Source organism: Vipera berus, assembly GCF_964194415.1.
Source record: "Vipera berus genome assembly, chromosome: 1".
Taxonomy (NCBI): Eukaryota; Metazoa; Chordata; class Lepidosauria; order Squamata; family Viperidae; genus Vipera; species Vipera berus.
Window position 1 is genome coordinate 255,023,305 of NC_138202.1, and position 22,230 is coordinate 255,045,534.

Sequence of the window (22,230 nt, forward strand, 5' to 3'; positions counted from 1 at the left end):
GTAAAAGAAAAAGGTGCCGGAACTCACACATGTCATACAACCCACCTTGCCTACCCTACAAGGTTCCATCCAAAAAAGGTGCCGGAACTCCGTTCTGAGCGTTCTATGAGGAAAAAAGCCCTGCCTGTACCCCCTTATATACCTGGCCAGGTGCACTGGCAGCCAATCCCTAATTTGGGTTTTCCCACCAAGCGCTTACCAGCCAATCCCATTACAGCACAGCACCACCTGATGGTAACAATGAACTGCTGCTTATATTTAATTATCCCTATACATAACAGCTTTGACTTGAACTTTATATTATTTCACAATACAAACGTACTATTGGTAATCTACTGAGCTTTGTGCAATATGAAATTGCAAAGTAGATAGGTCTATGTATATTTGGAACACGAGTATTATAACCATGGGAGAAATAGGGAACTAAAAGTAGATGCTGGATGAGGGTTCCAATGTACACGGATATATGCAGAAAGTTACGTTCAGCAGAAAGTATATGTGGAAAGTAGTTCAGCAGGGGGTCAGTAAGAGGTCAGCAAAAGTCAGCAGACCATCTGACTACAGCCTTAGAACAAGAAAGGGTATAAAAGGTTGGGACTGGACCTGATTGATTTGCCATTGGCCTATAGCTGTTCTATTGGAATCTGCTATTGCCATTTGGTCCTCATTGCAATGGGTTATTAATGTACGTGATGATGTGTTATTATGCTTGCTATGTTCCAAATTATTAGAAAAATAAACCTCTGAATCTTAAAGTAAGAATTATTGGTTTGTGTTGCTGTCTCTTGTCTTTTCCATTGGGTTTTTTCCACAACAGTAGTCACAAAGCGACTGAAATAATTTCTGGTTTAAGGCATATAACTGAAAATGCAATTCAAAGAACTCGGCTCTTGGACTTCTAAAGCAGGGGTCTTCAAACTTGGCTGGCTGAGGAATTCTGGGAGTTGAAGTCCACAAGTCTTAAAGTTGCCAAGTTTGAAGAACCCTGTTATAAAGCCTGCCTAGTGCAGAATTCCCTTCACAATTGCCACAAGGGGTTCTTGAAGAATCCCTTGTTTCTCTTCACATTATGTTCTTAGGGTAGTTTCCCAATCCCCCACAGCTGACATTTCTTCCTCAAAAATTCTTAACCAGCAACTGCACCATCGTTGCATACATCCAGACAATCACTAGATGACAGTCAAGATATTTTTTTCAAAAACCCTAAATCTTTGCTCCACTTAGTGGTTGAAATATTAAATAGCTGACCCACAGTTGTAAGGAATAAAAACTTCAATTGCCAATAGAAAGGAAAAGAAAAATGGGAAAAAAGAAGATATGGCATTATTCATGCCAATTGAAGGACACTTTTCACATAGTGGATGATGTTTGGCAGATGTTGGAATATTGCACATCAACTGTTTACACAGTTTGGACAGCAACATCACATGGGCACATAAATGTGTGCTGTAGGGGCCAAGAGTAATTCAGATGACATCATTTTCAACTTTCTCCAAAATGCAAAGGGAAAACAGCCCAGGAGCTGGGTGGATGGGACCAAGTCTAATATGAAGCATTACACTAATGCTTAGGACAGGGCTTTTCAACCTTTTCACCCATTGCACCACTTTTAGGTATGGCAACATCCGAGTACCACCAGTCGCTTAGCAAGGTGTCAAAAGGAAAAAAGTGATGAAGTACAGGTAGTCCTCGACTTACAACAGTTCACTTAATGACCTTTCGAAGTTACAATGGCATTGAAAAAAAGTGCCCCCCAAGCCACAGCCGAGCAAGGCACCTGCCTACCTGCCTGGTGGCACTGTTCCTCCTATCCGAGGTTTTCATTGTTGTAAGCATTTCTGTTGAGGATTGGCAGCAGGGGTGGGGGGTGTTTGGTTTTTATTCCCCCCGTCTGCTGGGTGGTTGCAGGAGATTTTGGTCCCTTCACATGACCCTGGGACACTGTGACCATCATAAATATGAATCAGTTGCCAAGCATCTGAATGTAAATCATAAGACTGTGGAGATGCTGCAACATTCCATCTGATTGGTGCTTCTTCTGGGCTCAGAAGTGCCAGGATCAGCGCCAAGCTCCAGATGGAGCCTGGCGCTGATCCTGGCACTTCCACTGAGCCCTGACAGCCCCAAAGAAGCACTGATCCTGGTGCTTTTGCTGAGCCCTGACAGCCCTGAAGCTCCAGCCATCTCTCGCTCAGGCTTGTGCGGTGCTGCCACCGGTTCAGCTCATTCCCCTCCCCCGCTACCACTTTTCTAGGATGGTCGCGTACCACCTGCCAGGTGCCAATGTACCGTACCACTGGTTGAAAAGCCCTGGCTTAGCAGACTGAGGAGCATGGAAGCAGGAAACTGTCCTAAACGTGATTAATATTTATATGTTACTTATATGTAAGGGTGTAGGTCTATACATATGTTGTATATAATATGTTTTAAATGTGTTATGTATGCGTACACTTTGAGAGCAAGCAACTAAATTTCATTTTTAATGTGTGCCATTGTGCCCACAGGAAAAAATGACAATAAAGATTATCTAATCTAGTCTTAACTAGGATTACCATATGGGCTGCTAGAGTCCAGACAAGGTGGCAGAAAGTGATAGCAGTTACCCAGTGGTTATTCAGCTCAGGTTGTTTAGCCTTAATTAAATTTCAAATATCAGAAAGTCATGTCATTATTGTTTGAAATATTTGGATTTTGTCCTTCCACAACAGAATACTATAACTATATACAAGGATGGCTGCAATCACATACTTTGGATGTGATTCATGGTTTGTGGACTTTAAGTAGAAAATTCTGAATTCCTTGGTGTGCTTTGAGCTTGGTTGTTTGCTTGCAGATGTGCGAAGTCTAACTGATGAAAGCAGCCCTGTGTCATATGATGCAAAGTCCCTCTTTTTCTATATGTACTGTGATATTTCACACATGCCTCCAAGTGGATGCAGTTTATAGCAATAGCATTTAGGCTTTTATACCACTTCACAGGACTTTTACAGCCCTCTCTAAACAGTTTACAGAGTCATCATATTGCCCCCAACAATCTGGGTCCTCATTTTACCAATCTCGGAAGAATGGAAGACTGAGTCAACCTTGAGCCAGTGAGAATCAAACTGCTGGCAGTTGGCAGAATTAGCCTGCAATACAGCATTCTAACCACTGTGCCACCAGAGTACATGATGCAATACTGCTTCACCATCCTGAGGAAAAGAGCAAAATGGATGCTAAGCAGACTAAACAAATGACCCAGGCTCATCAAACATGCTAAACTATCAAAGCAATAACAACAACCCCACACCAAACAATGTTAACATTAATAAAGGTTAGTTGGCAAATACACTCATTTTGCATCCATATTGTATGAATATATAGCTACTATTTTCTCAAAACTAAGAAACAAGATGAATGGGAAAATACTGCATGTGAATACTTTAAAGTGGGAAATAAGGAAAACTGGACTCTTTCCCTTCTGAATAAAATCCCACGAATGAGGAAAGGCTATTATTGGATAAAAGTTTTACATGATTCCAGTATCATCCTTGGCATTTCCTGAACCCTCTTCTCTGCTTAGTTCAAAAGTGGACATGAACCAGTATGCCATTATATCATTATTTGGCATTAGGGCTGAGGCAGCTGGAAGTTGTAGTTCAGCAACATTTGGAGGCCCAAATACTTTCCAAGCTGCTTTAGCTGATGACACTACCTCACAATTCAAAACATGGGTGAACCACCAGGGAGCTGTCTTGCTTATTCCAGTAATCAAGGTCTTGGGTTTTATGCCCAAATCCAGTTCCAAAAACCCCAGGACCATGGAAGTGATTGGATTGGACATAGGGGGTGTTGCCAACTCCCCCCTCCACAAGCCTACTAATTTAAAATCCAAAGACACTCAATAATAGTTAAGGTAGGAATTGACATCATATTGACAATATTATGAAATGCAATTATTTGGCTGGAGTGTGATGCATTGCGTGTTATGCTAAATATTTAAAATCAAAATCACCTTATCAACAAAAGGGGGAGGGAACCATCTTTTTGGGTTTTGCTGTGTGGAGTCCAAAGTCCATTACACTCTCATTTATTTATTTAAAATGATGTTTATAACTTCCCTTTCTCCTGAAATTTCCAAGAGAGCAAACAAGAACTCAGGGAAAGGTTTCAACACATTAAAATCAAATACATTAATTAAATAGTAGCCAAAAGGAGCTTATGACGCATCCTCAAAGTTACAACTATTGCACCACCCCCATGGTCACACAATCACAATTCAGGTGCTTGGCAACTGGCTCACATTTACAATAGTTGCAGCATCATAAATCAAGGACCGCCTATATTTTCACTTGGTTTGTGATATCAGCCATTGCAGCAAACATGTGGTGTTCAACGGCAAGCAAGATTTTCCACAGAACATTGGAGGGACTCAAACCATCTGCAGGATCTGTTTGATCCACCATGTTTGGGACAGCAGAGCACTAACTATTCCAAAAATGCCTCCCTACTAATAAAACCTGAAACAAAGGAAAATTGATATTCATTTGTTAAAATTTATTTCAGGTTTTTTACCATAACATTCTATATGAAGGAGTGTAGAATTGACTTTGAAAACAGAGAAGGACTGAGTCTACTGTTAAGAGTCATTACCAGAAAAAAAAGGCAGTCATGAGAGAAGTGTGAGAAAAAAAATTCAAATGAACCCCTCATTGATGTTGGGTCAGAAAGAAACTTGAGACACATTTTCAGGATTCTGTTATTCTACTTTACTTCAAGGCCTGGCCTATCTCAGAGGGCCGACATCCCAGGGCTCAGAATCTTTAGCTGCATTGGAAAAAATGAACACAAGAAAATAAGGAATGGAGATAACACAATCCGCACAAGGAAACCCAGGATTGGTGGATGGGAGTACTCCCATAAAGAAGTGGCTTATTTTACTCTGTGTTTGTGCATCTCTGTCTATGTACATAATAGATTAAAACGTGTATCAAAATAAAAAGTGGTCAAAAGTATGCAAAGGACATGTGTCAGAGTTTGCATTTTCAAAGAAGACTCAGATATTTGGATATCAGGAGGAAACAATTCATCCTGTCTGCTGTGCATGTGGAGCTTCAATGCACCAAAACTACTGGTGAAGAAGCCAACTACAATAGTAGCAAAAATATGCTCCACTTAACATCCTGAAAGCCAGTCTCTTTCTTTCGAAGATAGTTAAATGTGTGGATATCTTTTTTATGTCCTGTTGTTCTGCACAGCAACTGAAGAAAAATAACTACGCAGGATACAACCTCGGTCGGTCACTGGGACCAGAGATTTTGTCTTCCAAGCTTTCGGATTTGTGCTGGAGCTCACGCTTAGGGACACACTCTGCTAGAGAGAGGATCCCTGAGGATGGGCTCCAGTACGAGTATGAAAGCTCAGAAGACAAAACCTCTGGTGCTGGTGACTGGCCCAGATTGGATCCTGCAACGTTATCCTGGGACACGTATATTCTCCTTCATTCATGAAAAATAACTATCCTCATTTTTTTGTGGAGTAGAGAACAAATGCCTGTAAACACTTTGCTAAGCTATTGCCTCATTGCTGAAGGTGGATGGAGAAGGGATAAAAAAATAGATATTGCTTAGCAGTGCAAAAGACTGAGAGCAAATTTGACACAAGAGATTCAACATCCCAGCTTTAGGTAAAAGGCATTACAGACATTGGCAGTAAATCAACCAAGGTCTCTGGTTGCCTCTTCGTGTATATACGAAACCCATCCTGATGTATGCCAAGCACTGAGAAAAGCTATATTTGGATCAGATGATGGCAGGGAGAATACACCTTTTCTATTGCATGCTCAGGTAACAGGCTGGGTGTTCAAAAATTACTGAGTGAAAAAACCTACATAGGTAAAGCAAAGATAAACATACTGCAAGCTAGTGCAATGGTGGAGCAAATCAAACAATCCAACGTTCACGCAAATGAAATAAAATTATCCTCTCCCCCCAACCATGACCATATTGATTTCACTGACACAACAGATATCCAAGCTGGATTGGAAGCTGCGCATTTTCTTTTCAATAATGAGCTGTTATTGAAACAACTGATAATGAGCTATACAATGCAAAAAAGGATATCCCCCCCCATTGCAGCTGTATAACAAATAGTACTGAGAATTATCACTAAAGTAAGTATGCTTCCTTTATCAGTTCTCAACATAATGGCATCAATAATGTGAAGACCAAGACTCTGAAGGTTATGATTTTGGAAGTGTCTATTGTCAATAATTGGCAACATCCAGAAGAGGTGCACTTGATTGTAGGTTGACCGCTATTGCTATGTGAGTCATTATCCTCACTGATACACACGCCAAATGAACGTTAATGGGTATATATGTGTCAGCCTGAAGTACTGTAATTTTACAACTTCTGTTAAGAAACTGGGATAACTCTAGTTCTGTAATCAGAAGTTCCAGATAACCACATTTTCTGGGAAATAAATCTAACACACTTGCTACATTGTCCAGAAACAGATGCCTGGGGACATACACAAATATTGCAAATAAATAAGTACAATAGTATCTTCTTTCCATCAACACACTGTTTTCACCCCTTAACTCAATTGAGATCTGTGTATTTGCTTCCTAATCATAAGCTCTTTGAAACAATTGAAGGATGGTTAACTCTGCCTCTCCTCTTATAGCTTTGACAATAACATCAAAGAAGCACCAAATTTCTCCACATTTGCTCATTATTTTCTAAACTTCTTTCCTTCAACGATGTTATAAGCAGACAAAAAAAGCTGAAGCAGGAGGAAAAAAACCCCTCCGTTTACTTAGGAATAGAGTAGTACCTACTGTCTAGTCTGCCGATAAAATGTAATCTAATTCTTATAAAAGAAGCTGATGCTCTCATAAGTATAGGATCTTACCTACTGTGGAGCTCCAAAGTTTGTGAAACCTTTTGAATGTTCCATTTCTGGTTAAATATAAGCTAAAATGCGATCTGTCAAAGAGAACCCAATTTTACAAATAAGTCAAAAACCACGTTCATTTATCTATTGAGGAAAACGATCCAAAGCTACATATTTGTGGGTGGCAAAAGAGGTGTACCCACCTCCAGTAGCAGTAACTGCCACAAAACATTTTCAATAACTGTTGATCAATCCAATTTTTAGCCCTGTCGGTGAGCTTCCTCACATGAACTGCCTGCTTTGGGTCCTTCCACCATATTTCTATAGGGTTAAGGTCTGGGCTTTGACTTGGCCATCCTGAAACATTAACTTTCTAGTGTTTTTAATCATTCTTTGGTTGAATAACAGGTGTTTTGGGTTATTGGCTTTCTGCATGATCCACTTCCTCTTGAGTTTCACTCACAGAGAAATACACTGAAGTTTTTCTGTATAACTTGCTGGTACAGTTCAAAATTCAATGATGGGAAAGCCATTTTGGTCCAGAGGTAATAAAGCAGGCCCGAAACAGGATTAGGCCATCACGTTTCATAGATGGGATAAGATTTTTGTGCTGGAATGCAATTTTTGCCTTTTGCCAAACGTAAGTTTTTTGCTGAAGCTGAAAAATTCTATTTTGGTCTCATCCATCTACAGAACATTCTTCCAATAGCCTTCTGTGGTTTTGCAAATTGTAAGTGGGCAGTTATGTAGCAGTTTTCTTTTTGCAACTCTACCATGCACACCATTGTGGTTCAGTATTTTCCTGATGGTGGTCTCATGAAAGCTGACATTTGCTAATGCAAGAGAGGCCTTTAGTTCAGGCATGTCAAACTCGCGACGTCACTTGACGTCGCGCGACGTATCAGAACTTTTTCCCATTGCCGAAAATGGGATGGGCACGGTTTCTCTGTGACGCTCCGGCCCGCGGGCCGGCAGTTTGACACCCCTGCTTTAGTTCCTTAGATGTTATCCTGAGGTTGAGATCTCTCAGAGTATATTACATGCTTTGCTTTTGGAGTGATCTTAGTTGATTGAACAGTCTTGATGAAGGTTACAATGATGCTGAATTGCCACCATTTATACACAATCTGTCTCACAGTGGATTGGCAAAATCTAAACCCTTTGGAAGAAGTTTTGTTAACATTTCCTGATCATAAAAAACCCCTGGTTTTTTGGAGGTCCTTAAAAATCTTTCTTTAAACCATGACACAGTTGTGTTCCAAAGATCAGACTTTGATAGTGAATAACCAGAATTCTGTTCTTTAAATAAGGCAGCACTTCCCACATTCCCACCCAATTATCATCCCATTGACTAAACACCTGATTCTAATTTCCCCTTCAAGTAAACTGATACTCCTAGAGCAGGGGTCTTCAAACTTGGCCCTTTTATGACTTGTGGACTTCAACTCCCAGAATTCCTCAGCCAGCAAAGCTGGCTGAGGAATTCTGGGAGTTGAAGTCCACAAGTCATAAAAGGGCCAAGTTTGAAGACCCCTGTCCTAGAGGTTCACATACATTTGACACACATAAATATGTAGCTTTGAATCAATTTTCCTCAATAATTGTAGAAGTATACATTTTGATTCATTTGTTTAACTGGGTTCTCTTTGTCAAGTTTTAAATGTTCAAGGTTATTTTTATGCATACTGAAATTTCAAAAGGTTCACAACTTTTAAACTGAGATGCCACACTCATTTTACCTAGGTTCACCCTTTACAATACCACAGCTGCTGCCATAAGGATATTGCAAATCTATCACAATTGTTCTCTGGTGGTGAAATATTCTAATCAGCCTATCATTTAAGAACAATTATATTGTTTCCATTAGGTACCATTGATTGATAAAGGAAAAGGGATGACAGAACCTGGGGGCAGAGTTAAAAAAGGATCAACCTAGAATCCTTACATAGCCACAAGAGTATTAAAAAGTCCAACTCCCCTTAAATGTCGATGACCCTTATTTAACTCTAAGCAAGTGTCAACCATTAATTGAGAAGATTCCAGTGCATAGGCTTTTAGCAATAAAACAGCTTAATTGAACCTTCACACCTGGACCTGAAAATTTGCACAAAAGACCTCACTTAGGAGAAATATTTACAAAACTATGAATCATGCCATTTGGGGGGACGTGTAAAATTCTTGTGCAGCATGTGAGTAGAAGAGGAAGGTTTTAAATAAAATTGCACATATTCCTCCTGCAGTCCAAAGTTTACAGATTTCCCGTCACACACCTGCTTGACTTCAAACTTTTTATTATTACAAATGTATATTATTTTATTTTTTAAAATCCACATGGAAGCAATTCAAAATAATTACAACAAAAATTAAAATACTGCAGATGTAATGAATGAAAACATAGTTTTTAACAGTCTATCAAGAGCAATGTAAGGACATTTTAAAAAGCACAAATATTTAATGAGGGCAAAGTTTGTTGGATTCTCTTAGTTGCAAATGCCCAGCACAGCAGTTCCAAACTTTAAGCCAATTATTAAACAGAGTCAGGCAAGGTAAATTGACCTGGGGGATGTTAGGAACTAAATTCCCCATCTACATACTGTATTTCTACTCACCTTTCATCTGCACTACTTAAGCAAGGCCAGGTTTGGAAATTATATAGGACAGTTCCTAAGTAACTAGCTTATTCAGCAATATTGAGATCAATATTGCGATAGTGAGTAAAAAAAAACCTCCAATGATTAAAGTTAGGAGCAGGGAGGATCTTGTATACATTAAAAAGTGAGCTTGGAGTTTTTTAAAAAGTTAAGACAAAGAGTCCTACAAAGAGTTATATCCCCCTACATCTGTCCTCTGATGAAACAGCACTAATTTCCTTTCCCCATGGAGTGGTTGGGGCACCCTCTAAAGACTGGGGGGAGGGGGGGACACAAAGGAAGGAGAACAAAATGTTGCATCAATAATACTTTACTGATGTAAAACATGATGATGTAATTATTTCCATTTAAGTGTAAGTATGCCATGGAATCTTAACAAATGCAACTGTCTGTCTGTCCATCCATCCATCCTCAACAGGCAAAAATATATTGGTAATCATGGACTATTACTGATGAACTGAAGAGACATTAAAGAGGACACACAAGGATATAATAAAAACAAATGCAAGAACCAAAGATGAATATGTGAAGCAACATATAAAAGAGCACTGAGGGCAGGCAATCTTCCACAGTTATACATGAGCAAATAAAACAAACAAAAAAGCAAACTACTTACAGATATAAAAATTATTAAACTGCTTTTCAAAAGGGACCATTTCAGTCCACATTATGTAATACTTTTTAGTGTCTACTGAAGACAGATATTTTTTTAAAAAAAATTAAATAGAATTAATTTACTACATAAAGCAATACATATTACTCTGCTGGCAAAACAAAGATTACACATGATCTTATATACAGTATGTTTATTTTTTGTCTTAAAACAGTTACCTTTACTTAAAGTTGCTTAAGTACCATCAATGAAGATTATGAAGGGGAACTAAGCTTATTACGTTTATATAAAATATTATACATAATCAAATACTTCAAGCTTCCACTTCCCTAACAACAAGATGTCTTCCCAACCTCCCCACCCAATTCCCACCCAACCAGATACAGTGTCACAGATTACAGTGCAGGACCCGCAGCTTTCACATGATTCTTCCTTCATTATGCAGTCTGTGTTACTGTTCATGTCATCCCTGCTTTGCTAATTATATTTTCTTGGCCCTTTTCTTTGAAGACCAGAAGAGAAGCGCTGCAGAATGAGGGTAGCAAAACTGGTCAATTGCTTGACGTCCACTTCCAAGAGCCAATGAGATAGCGACATGAAAACTATAGATTAAAGCAAAGCTGCACAGTTATGAACATTTCTGTGTCCTGTTTCCATAACACCACAACACATGATTTATTATACAATGTATTCTGATTTGTTAAATTCCCCTGAAACAAAGCCATCTCACTTTAGTCCTGCGATACATGAGACACTCATCATATTATACACAAATAGTTCACCCTAATAGGCCAAGTATGCCGCAAAGCCAAGATACACATAGAGAAAGAGTGCAGTAAACATTTCAAAAGTGTAAACCTAAACTTTCATCTATTCCCCTGTCAAAGCTTATTTGGAAGGCCATGAAGTATTGAGCACAGCTACATATGTATGCACAGACGCTGCAGGGAAATGGAGAACAGCAAGCCATTATTTTCCAGCAAATATGCAAAGATATCAATACAGAGTATAATCATGGCCTTATCTTAGGGGACCGGAAGCTCATGGAAATAAAGCACATTCAACACAGATTATCACACTGCATGCACAGAGGAAGCTATATTTTGACAGAACTCACAATAGTTGCAATTGCAACAAGAAGAAGGCTGGAGTAGCAAAAAGAAAATGGGTTGTTCATAAGCTGGTCAAAATGAAATTTAATAACCTTCTCAGCTGCTGACCAGACATTAACTTGAATGCAGTAAGACAGATAAAATTGGAGACGTATGAAAGAAAAGGAATGTTTTCACTGAAGATTTGTATGGAAGATGCAAACTCCATCCAACAAAACTAATTTAGACACAAGATGCGCAAAGTATTACCAAAAATAAAAGTTTTTTGGGGGGAAAAGATCCAGTTATATATCTTCTGAAATAAAGTACTCGTTATTTCATGAATCAGACACCTCTATTACACTCAGAATCAAAATTTCCCTTCCAAGCGAGTGGATCCACTGTCTAATTATTTATTATTTATTTATATTCCGCCTTTATTATTTTTACAAATAACTCAAGGTGGCAAACATACCCGACACAAATTTGTATTGCAGTCTTAGTATAAAGTTTTAACTTTTGTTAAGGGGGTTCTTATATATAAGAAGAAAAAAACCATGAGGCATAACCTTATGCTGTATAGTGTAAATGCCCATAAAATGCCTATATAACCTGGTTTCTTCCTCCATCTCTCTTAATAATTATTTTTAAAATATTGAGTGCTGCTTATTGTGTATACTCTAAAGTATATATCCTTTCACATTTAGTGCAATAAAGTTAGGGCCTAGTATGCTTAAAAAGCTTCCGCACCATGATGAGCCAAATTCCCACACAAAGAAACTGAATTCTATAATTCGTACAAACAACACAAATTTGCACTGATATCTAATTATTCTACTTTTAGTAGTCATGGGGAAGTAATAGTGATTACCCTTGGAAAGCCCTATTCAGTTGCATTCCCTCACAATCTAAAATGTTAACTAAGAGATGCTTACTTTAAGTTATCTTCATACGTAGAAAGAGAAAATCTACTTTGAAAAGAAGAAAAGTCAGAAAATATGGTGAATTCAACGATGAATTCTAAATTTCTGATTAAAACGCACTACCTTATTTATGTAGTTCTTTTTTTTAAAAAAAGGATGTGGGAAGGACTTGCTTCATACTCTATGTGGCTTCTGTTCACAGAAATTATAACTAGTAATTTGACAAGTCTCCAACATATAGGATCTGTTCATAAGCTTTGTTATTTTTCATGTGAAGTGCTTGTCCAGGATCACAATATTTCTTCGGGACACATTATGTCAGATCTTAGGGCAGAGACAGGCAACCTAGTGCCCTCAAGGTGTCCTGAACTTTCATTTTTAATCAGCTTTAGCTAGCACAGCCAACGGCAAGGACTGTAGCCAAAACACTGGAAGGACAGCAGGGAGTCTATTCCTGTCTTAGGATTAAAAAGCATTTCAATATAGTGTATCTTATCTATCACATCTAATCTGGATCAATCACCGCAGTGACACAACAACATCAGATGCATTTTGTACACGAGAAGGCCAAGCAACTTCAATACGTTGTTCAACTACTCCTTTTTCAGTATTTGATCTGCTTCAGCTGGATAATGAAGGAATGACAGCAATGACAATAATGGCTTCTCAAGGTTCATGATTGCAAGTCTTCTGCAACTAGGCAGATACTAATGCAAGAACAAAATTATTAAGTCTTTTAAGGTGCCACAGCACATTTAGTTTGTTTCTGCTGCAAGTTGCAAAATCAAAGTCTAGGTAAGAAACAAATGAAAGATGCACATATATATCAGAGTACACTTTGTCCCTCCACCCAGCCTCCCCAAACCTCCTTTGCCCTTTATCCCATTAATGCTGAAGCCCGATTGTAGAGATTCAACACAGAGCAAAGACACCACTGCAGGTAACAGATAACCACTAAAGAAGACACTATAGACACATTTGTTCTACTGGAGCCACAAAAGTTGATGTCTTCTGCTTTGCTTCCATACCTTAATATAAAGCAAAGCTTCAGTCAATTCACTTGGAAGAAAATGACCAATTATCTATGGGATGCTCATCTGAATGATAAAAGAAACATTCATAATCTTCTGTTTGGTGTTCAATCCAAACACATAACATGTAATAGCTGCTGCAGAGACATGGGTTGTATATTTTTCTTTTCTTCTTTTTTTTTAAATATCTCATCTGAAATTTAGACTACTAAAAAGATAATAAAATACTCTTGAATAGTAAAATCTGCTGTTCTTGACATCCATGAGCAAAAGAGTAATATCCTGTGAAAATAACATAGTGCTTTTAAAAGGTGCATTATACCTGTATAGCTAAACTGGTCTGCCTAGTAAAAAAATTAACTATATACAAGCTTGAAAAGCCCAGGAGTTCAAGATTCCAAAAATTTAAAATCCTGGTAAAAGGATTTGGAAAAGGTTAGATTTATGGCAATTACTACAACACGAGAAAGGTGCACCAGGAATCCTTCAACAATTCCATAGGTTAAGGAAGTTTAAGTGCTTGGTTCAGATCAGATTGAGTAACCACAATGGAACACATGCGAAAGCAAGCTGAAGGGAAACTTCACAAGAATCTCCTTTATGGCAAAAAAAGGATAAAAATTGTCTCTTGTTTTAAAATAAGTAGTAAATAAAAGTTTGCAATTCTAAAATCTGCATCACAATTTGCATTTTTGGTTCTTCTCATGGTTATGAACTTCATATTGCTGGAGTCCACTCATTGTTAGTTCGTTCCTTTCTAACACCCTTTATGAAGTCTCTTTAGTACCGGTGAGATTGATGGGACGGATGGTACTGAGAACTCTGCTGAGATGTTGTTGAATAGCCCATTGTATTCTGGGACTGAGAAGATCCCTGAATGTTGCTTTGGTAAGTCAGGCGTGAACTGGAGTGCTACAAAAAAAAAAGCAAAAAATAAACATTTTTATGAAGCAGAACTGTATCATAAAAGAGGGGGTGAAGGATGGCCATAAAGAATTATTGCAGCAAACTCCCTCTAATTTCCTTTGGATGGGTTTAAGTACAGAAATGAGACTGGCCTGTCTGTCTTTTCCCGTCTTCCTAACTTCTGCTTTGTCTATGGAATATTTAGCTATTGGAAATAAAATAGGTTGAATAACTAAAAGCCAGCTGCTAATATTATGCTAATATTGATCTAATATATGTTATAATCTTTGAAGATGAGTTCATAAAACTGGATTTGACAGTGAGGACAAACAAGATACTAGTGAACTTCTCCTTGAAATCTATGTATAACTAGAGCCTCAAACGGACATCTTCTTGCACAGACTTACATGAAGAGAGACTAATATTTTACTGTTTCCATGCAAACTAGCTAACCAGGTCTTGGGCTAAAGGTCCACAATCCTTCTGGATTAAGGTGGGACTACATTCTGAGCTGCACTTTTAAACAGCTAGCTCTCTGAAGCAAAATCATTGTATAAGGCAGAGATGGTTATCTATGGGCTGCATACATTCCCACAAACTTGGGGAAAGGCCCCCAGATTACCATCCAAAATTTGTTCAAAGTTTTAGTGACATCGTATATGTAGTGTGTTTGCAGTATCAATCAACAAGCAAGCTTAGCCATGTTTCAAGCGTGTTAATTATGGGGAAAGCTTTCCATTCGATAAAATGCCAATTGGAAAGCTTATTTGGTATTAGTATGCTTAAATATAGAAAGCAAATTGTCTATGTAACAATTTACATTAAACAAATAAAATACAGATGGTTTGTCATTGAGAGATACTTTCTCTCAAAGAGGAAAATAGTAAATATAATAGTGTGTGTGTGTGTGTGTGTGTGTGTGTGTGTGTGTATAAAATATAATGAAAACAGCCGTGTCTAATTTGCATTTAGAAAATTTAGAAAATGGGAATGAAGAAAAGGATTCATAAACTTCAATGCATAATATAAGAAAACAGCTTGATGCCAGAACGTGATAGGCCTGAATATATTTACTGATACTTCAGTATTAACTTTTTAAAAACCATTTAATGAAAAATACATGCACATATACACAAATGCTATTATTTGTGACAGCTAATATATCTTAATTTTGTAAAAATGAAGGTATCATATGACTGTTGTTGCAGTTACCATGGTCAGATGAAGTCATAAATGTGCTAGAGATAATGCACAGAGCCCAGTGGAACAGGCAGAAAATGTTATGCATGTAACTACAGAGATGATTATCTTCAACATGTAATGACCAGACTCCTACACTCAAGATTATGAATTTGGATACAGCAACTTACTTTCCACAGGCATTATATTTCAATTTATTTAATAATAACAGCATATTTTCAGTCATTATGCTCCATGCTAGTTAAGAATTATGGAAAACGGTCCAACATCTTTACCGATCAAATAGCTGGGTGAGGAAGGATATGGAATTACTGTCTTTGATACCTGTAACTATCTGTGAACATTTACAGCACTTTACAATAAACTTTACTTGTGAAACTTTATAGTATTATCAGCAAAAGAAATGCAAAAAGCTTCAGCTCTCTGAACTGGATCCATCTTCTAATAAAACAAAGAGTATTGTTTTAATTAACCATACCTGTATCTCGAACTTTGAAAACTGTCTTGAATAAGATCTACCTTGGAAAGTGCTAATAAATATTTTTTTATGCAGGAATATGAGCCTTCATCCATACACACTCATGCTCATAAATTGAGCAGGGCCCATAAAAACAGTCTAGTTCTAGGACAAGCCATCCTCTAGTATCATTTCCTTTACACATTTCCCCTCAATCCTTGAAAAGAAATCAAAGACGATATAAAGACCGGGGAAAAAGGGACATACTTGATAGTCTGAAGGCATGACAGGCCCGCCTGAATTCGTGCCTGAAGGCCCAAGGCGTGGTTTCTTGTTTGGAGGCACCTGGTTGAGGCTGGAGTCCTGGCTGTGCTGGAGGCCTGCCCCAGTCCCGCCACCTCCTGTCCCGCCACCCCCCGCAGTTCCATTGGTCTGGGTGCTGTTTTGCTGCTGAGGTGCCGCTTGCGGCTGTGGTTGCTGCGGCTGCTGAGGTGCTGCTTGCTGCTGCTGCTGAGGTCCTGTTTGTTGCTGATGTTGGTTCTGCTGCTGTTGATTCTAGATCAAATCCAAGGGAATGAGAGAGAGCTGAGATCACCATGAGGTTTAGTGTTAGGGTAGTTATTATTCCAGAGTCCTCCTAGAAATGTACAGTGGGTCAATAAGGGTGATATGACTTTTAGAGAGCCTACGGAGATAGGAACATCTGTACTGGGAAGAGAAAAGCTAAACGCCACTGAGCCATGAACCTTTTATATAAGCCTGACCTTCTCATGCCCATCTGATATCAGGTCTCCAACTGAGCCAAGGACTATATAGGTTCCTTAGGAAAATCACAGGATAATGATAAACAAGCTTATCATTTAAATACTATACTGAATTCCCTCTCTTTTGGTAGGTAGGTGGTTTCCATTTATTCAGCCATTGTCTGAATGTCTTTTAAATATACTACAGTGGCCATCTTTCTTTCTTTTTTTTAAAAAAAAGGGTTAATGTATGTGTGACACATTGGTGCCTCATAAATGGGTACAGGCTCCTTCACTGCCTCACCAATTTCTTCTGAGTATTCTCTCTCTCTCTATATATATATATACAGTAATAGGCTTTGCTTGAAATAATGGTATGTTTGAACATGTTCATTTTTTAGAGGAAAGACGGCAAACTGTAGGTTTTTTTTAGATGTACACTGCTTTGCTTTCTACTGTCACATCTTCTTCCATCAGTTGTTTAAAAAGACAGCCAGTTTGGTCCAGTGGTAAAGACACTAGGCTAGAAAGCTGGATATGGTTAGTTCAAGTCCTGCCTTAGCCATGAAAGCTAGCTAGCTGATCTTGGGCCAGTTACTCTCTCTCAGCCCAACTCATCTCATAAGATTGTTGTGTGGGAAGCAGGAAGAGAAAAATGTGTTGGAGATGTTTGCCACTTTGAGTTATTTATAAATAAATACAGTCTATAAATCTTGAAATGAAAAGAGATTTTCTTCTTAAAACCCTAACCCAATAGTAACAAAAGTAACAGAGGGGAAAAAGGAATATACAATGTCCATAAAAGCTGCAAAGATCCTTATCTCAAATCTTGAGATGAGATGGTTACAGCTTAAGTGCTTGCCTCTTATACTTTTCTTTATTTTTTATTTTAATTCCATTTATATCCCGCCCTTCTCCGAAGACTCAGGGCGGCTTACAAGCTTAGCAGTACTAAGCTTGTAAGTACTAAGCAGTACATACTTCATCTATGGTTTGGTTGATTCATAGTAATTGAAATCCATATTACTCAAAATGTACGTTTCAGTATCAGAATTCCTGGAGACAATCATGGAAAACAATTATATAGAGAGGAAAGGAATGAATCTTTCATTTACCGTATATACTTGAGTATAAGCCGACTCGAGTATAAGCCGAGACCCCCAATTTCACCCCCCAAAACTGGAAAAAGTTATTGACTCGAGTATAAGCCGATCCGCCGTTCTGCAAGCCTCTGCCGCCAGCAGAGGCTCGATCCGCCATTTTGCAAGCCTGAATACACAGGAATACCCTGTGTGGCCGCGGCTCGTCGGCAGGTCTCCGTTCCTCCTGCCGACCTTTGGGGAGGTTTGGGCGCCTCCCCAAACCTCCCCAAACCTCGGCAGGTCTCCGTTCCTCCTGCCGACCTTTGGGGAGGTTTGGGCGCCTCCCCAAACCTCCCCAAACCTCGGCAGGTCTCCGTTCCTCCTGCCGACCTTTGGGGAGGTTTGGGCGCCTCCCCAAACCTCCCCAAACCTCGGCAGGTCTCCGTTCCTCCGCGCAGACCTGCCGACCTTTGGGGAGGTTTGGGCGCCTCCCCAAACCTCGGCAGGTCTCCGTTCCTCCTGCCGACCTTTGGGGAGGTTTGGGCGCCTCCCCAAACCTCCCCAAACCTCGGCAGGTCTCCGTTCCTCCTGCCGACCTTTGGGGAGGTTTGGGCGCCTCCCCAAACCTCCCCAAACCTCTGCAGGTCTCCGTTCCTCCGCGCAGACCTGCCGACCTTTGGGGAGGTTTGGGCGCCTCCCCAAACCTCCCCAAACCTCGGCAGGTCTCCGTTCCTCCTGCCGACCTTTGGGGAGGTTTGGGCGCCTCCCCAAACCTCCCCAAACCTCGGCAGGTCTCCGTTCCTCCTGCCGACCTTTGGGGAGGTTTGGGCGCCTCCCCAAACCTCGGCAGGTCTCCGTTCCTCCTGCCGACCTTTGGGGAGGTTTGGGCGCCTCCCCAAACCTCCCCAAACCTCGGCAGGTCTCCGTTCCTCCTGCCGACCTTTGGGGAGGTTTGGGCGCCTCCCCAAACCTCCCCAAACCTCTGCAGGTCTCCGTTCCTCCGCGCAGACCTGCCGACCTTTGGGGAGGTTTGGGCGCCTCCCCAAACCTCCCCAAACCTCGGCAGGTCTCCGTTCCTCCTGCCGACCTTTGGGGAGGTTTGGGCGCCTCCCCAAACCTCCCCAAACCTCGGCAGGTCTCCGTTCCTCCTGCCGACCTTTGGGGAGGTTTGGGCGCCTCCCCAAACCTCGGCAGGTCTCCGTTCCTCCTGCCGACCTTTGGGGAGGTTTGGGCGCCTCCCCAAACCTCCCCAAACCTCGGCAGGTCTCCGTTCCTCCTGCCGACCTTTGGGGAGGTTTGGGCGCCTCCCCAAACCTCGGCAGGTCTCCGTTCCTCCGCGCAGACCTGCCGACCTTTGGGGAGGTTTGGGCGCCTCCCCAAACCTCCCCAAACCTCGGCAGGTCTCCGTTCCTGTTTGGGGAGGTTTGGGCGCCTCCCCAAACCTCCCCAAACCTCGGCAGGTCTCCGTTCCTCCGCGCAGACCTGCCGAGGTTTGGGGAGGTTTGGGCGCCTCCCCAAACCTCCCCAAACCTCGGCAGGTCTCCGTTCCTCCTGCCGACCTTTGGGGAGGTTTGGGCGCCTCCCCAAACCTCGGCAGGTCTCCGTTCCTCCTGCCGACCTTTGGGGAGGTTTGGGCGCCTCCCCAAACCTCCCCAAACCTCGGCAGGTCTCCGTTCCTCCTGCCGACCTTTGGGGAGGTTTGGGCGCCTCCCCAAACCTCCCCAAACCTCGGCAGGTCTCCGTTCCTCCTGCCGACCTTTGGGGAGGTTTGGGCGCCTCCCCAAACCTCGGCAGGTCTCCGTTCCTCCGCGCAGACCTGCCGACCTTTGGGGAGGTTTGGGCGCCTCCCCAAACCTCCCCAAACCTCGGCAGGTCTCCGTTCCTGTTTGGGGAGGTTTGGGCGCCTCCCCAAACCTCCCCAAACCTCGGCAGGTCTCCGTTCCTCCGCGCAGACCTGCTGAGGTTTGGGGAGGTTTGGGGAGGCGCCCAAACCTCCCCAAAGGTCGGCAGGAAGAACAGAGACCTGCCGAGGTTTGGGGAGGTTTGGGGAGGCGCCCAAACCTCCCCAAAGGTCGGCAGGTCTGCGCGGAGGAACGGAGACCTGCCGAGGTTTGGGGAGGTTTGGGGAGGCGCCCAAACCTCCCCAAACAGGAACGGAGACCTGCCGAGGTTTGGGGAGGTTTGGGGAGGCGCCCAAACCTCCCCAAAGGTCGGCAGGTCTGCGCGGAGGAACGGAGACCTGCCGAGGTTTGGGGAGGTTTGGGGAGGCGCCCAAACCTCCCCAAACAGGAACGGAGACCTGCCGAGGTTTGGGGACGTTTGGGGAGGCGCCCAAACCTCCCCAAAGGTCGGCAGGTCTGCGCGGAGGAACGGAGACCTGCCGAGGTTTGGGGAGGTTTGGGGAGGCGCCCAAACCTCCCCAAACAGGAACGGAGACCTGCCGAGGTTTGGGGACGTTTGGGGAGGCGCCCAAACCTCCCCAAAGGTCGGCAGGTCTGCGCGGAGGAACGGAGACCTGCCGAGGTTTGGGGAGGTTTGGGGAGGCGCCCAAACCTCCCCAAACAGGAACGGAGACCTGCCGAGGTTTGGGGACGTTTGGGGAGGCGCCCAAACCTCCCCAAAGGTCGGCAGGTCTGCGCGGAGGAACGGAGACCTGCCGAGGTTTGGGGAGGTTTGGGGAGGCGCCCAAACCTCCCCAAACAGGAACGGAGACCTGCCGAGGTTTGGGGACGTTTGGGGAGGCGCCCAAACCTCCCCAAAGGTCGGCAGGTCTGCGCGGAGGAACGGAGACCTGCCGAGGTTTGGGGACGTTTGGGGAGGCGCCCAAACCTCCCCAAAGGTCGGCAGGTCTGCGCGGAGGAACGGAGACCTGCCGAGGTTTGGGGAGGTTTGGGGAGGCGCCCAAACCTCCCCAAACAGGAACGGAGACCTGGGGAGGTTTGGGGAGGCGCCCAAACCTTCCCAAACGTCGGCAGGTCTGCGCGGAGGAACGGAGACCTGCCGAGGTTTGGGGAGGCGCCCAAACCTCCCCAAAGGTCGGCAGGAGGAACGGAGACCTGCCGAGGTTTGGGGAGGTTTGGGGAGGCGCCCAAACCTCCCCAAAGGTCGGCAGGAGGAACGGAGACCTGCCGAGGTTTGGGGAGGTTTGGGGAGGCGCCCAAACCTCCCCAAACGTCGGCAGGTCTGCGCGGAGGAACGGAGACCTGCCGAGGTTTGGGGAGGCGCCCAAACCTCCCCAAACGTCGGCAAGTCTCCGTTCCTCCGCGCCCTGCCTGCCTGCTTCTTTCCGCTGCGGAAAGAAGCAGGCAGGCAAGGCGCGGAGTTTGGGGAGGTGCGCGCGCACCTCCCCAAACCTCCCCAAACTTCGGCAGGTCTCGGACGGCGGTGGCTTGGGAGAGGTGCGGGCGATCCCAGAAGCACCAAAGCCTCGGCCGCGCACAAGTCCTCGGTAAGTTTTTTTTGTTGACTGGAGTATAAGCCGAAGTGGAATTTTTCAGCCCAAAAAGTGGGCTGAAAAATTCGGCTTATACTCAAGTATATACGGTAATTATAAAAAGAGCAGGGTATAGCTGATTGAGACATAGATTTTCCAAGTCAGGTCAAAGACAGAGAAAGTACTCCAGCGAACAGAACAATAAAGCAGCAGCAGAAAGTTTGTACTAGTCTGAGGACAAGAAAAGATGGCAACATAACAACAAATCTTAAACAAATTTTAAGAGTCAAACTAGATTATCCTTTTAACATTTGATCCCAATGTTTATAGACTTTGACTATAAACTTTCAGCAAAGTAAGTGCAATTAAATGTTGAGGTACAATAATGGCCAAACAAACATTTTAAACAAAAGGCTTTGAAGTCAGCATGGTTTTTTTCTCATGTGTCTCAATGCAATAAAGAACTTTCACTGTAAGATGAAAAAAGGAGAACACAAACCAAATAAAATTCCCCCCATTAATTATACAACTGTTATCACTGCCAAGAATTACAATTAAAGCCGTATTTATACTTTTACTATAATAGACGACACAATATTCAGGAACGATTCTGTCCTATTGGACAAGCCAGTTAGAACTATAATCTGCAATTGTGCATTAATCAAAGGAATATGATCGTGATGATGCCCCAAGACAAAATAGCTAATGGAATGTAATTGGTTGAAATTTAACCAGATGGAGCCATTAGTTAACATCTGCAACCACTAAACCTATTTACAATCTATTCTGGAATTCAGCAGACTTAATGTCACAGAAAATGGCAATTCTGAAAAACAAAGTGGAGCAAAAACCAGAGGTAAAGATACTGACATCTATATCTATCTCTGCACCTAGCTCCTAGACTAAAAGCAATTCATAAGTATTTTTTTATTGTTGCTGAGAAAATTTTATGGCTAAAGTCTATGCAATCAGCAGGAGTCAAGCTCCACTCAAGGAAAATTCTGTTTCTTAAGTCTCAGAATCAAAACAGGAGTCTGCTTCTTGGTTGTACTTGTGATAGTGTTCTTGGTTGCTTTCTAATTTAATTCTTGTAATTGTTTTTACTTTAATTTTGTTCGCTACCTTGGGTCACTTGTTGAGATGGGCAACCACATGAACTGAATCAATAAATGAATAAAAACATATGCCTGAAATATTATTTAAGGGGAACAAAGGTAAAGATAG

The 22,230-nt window shown here is 42.1% G+C and overlaps 1 protein-coding gene across 1 annotated transcript in view; it reads right to left on the minus strand.

Annotated features, from left to right (window-relative positions):
* Positions 1-9,150: 9,150 nt before the first annotated feature.
* The window catches only part of CDK19 (cyclin dependent kinase 19), a 92,575-nt gene continuing 79,495 nt past the window's right edge, over positions 9,151-22,230 (minus strand). Inside the window, 2 exon segments of the mRNA XM_081343678.1 lie at positions 9,151-14,097; positions 16,016-16,303. Coding sequence (XP_081199804.1) covers positions 13,966-14,097; positions 16,016-16,303 — 420 coding nt within the window. The 3' untranslated portion in view covers positions 9,151-13,965.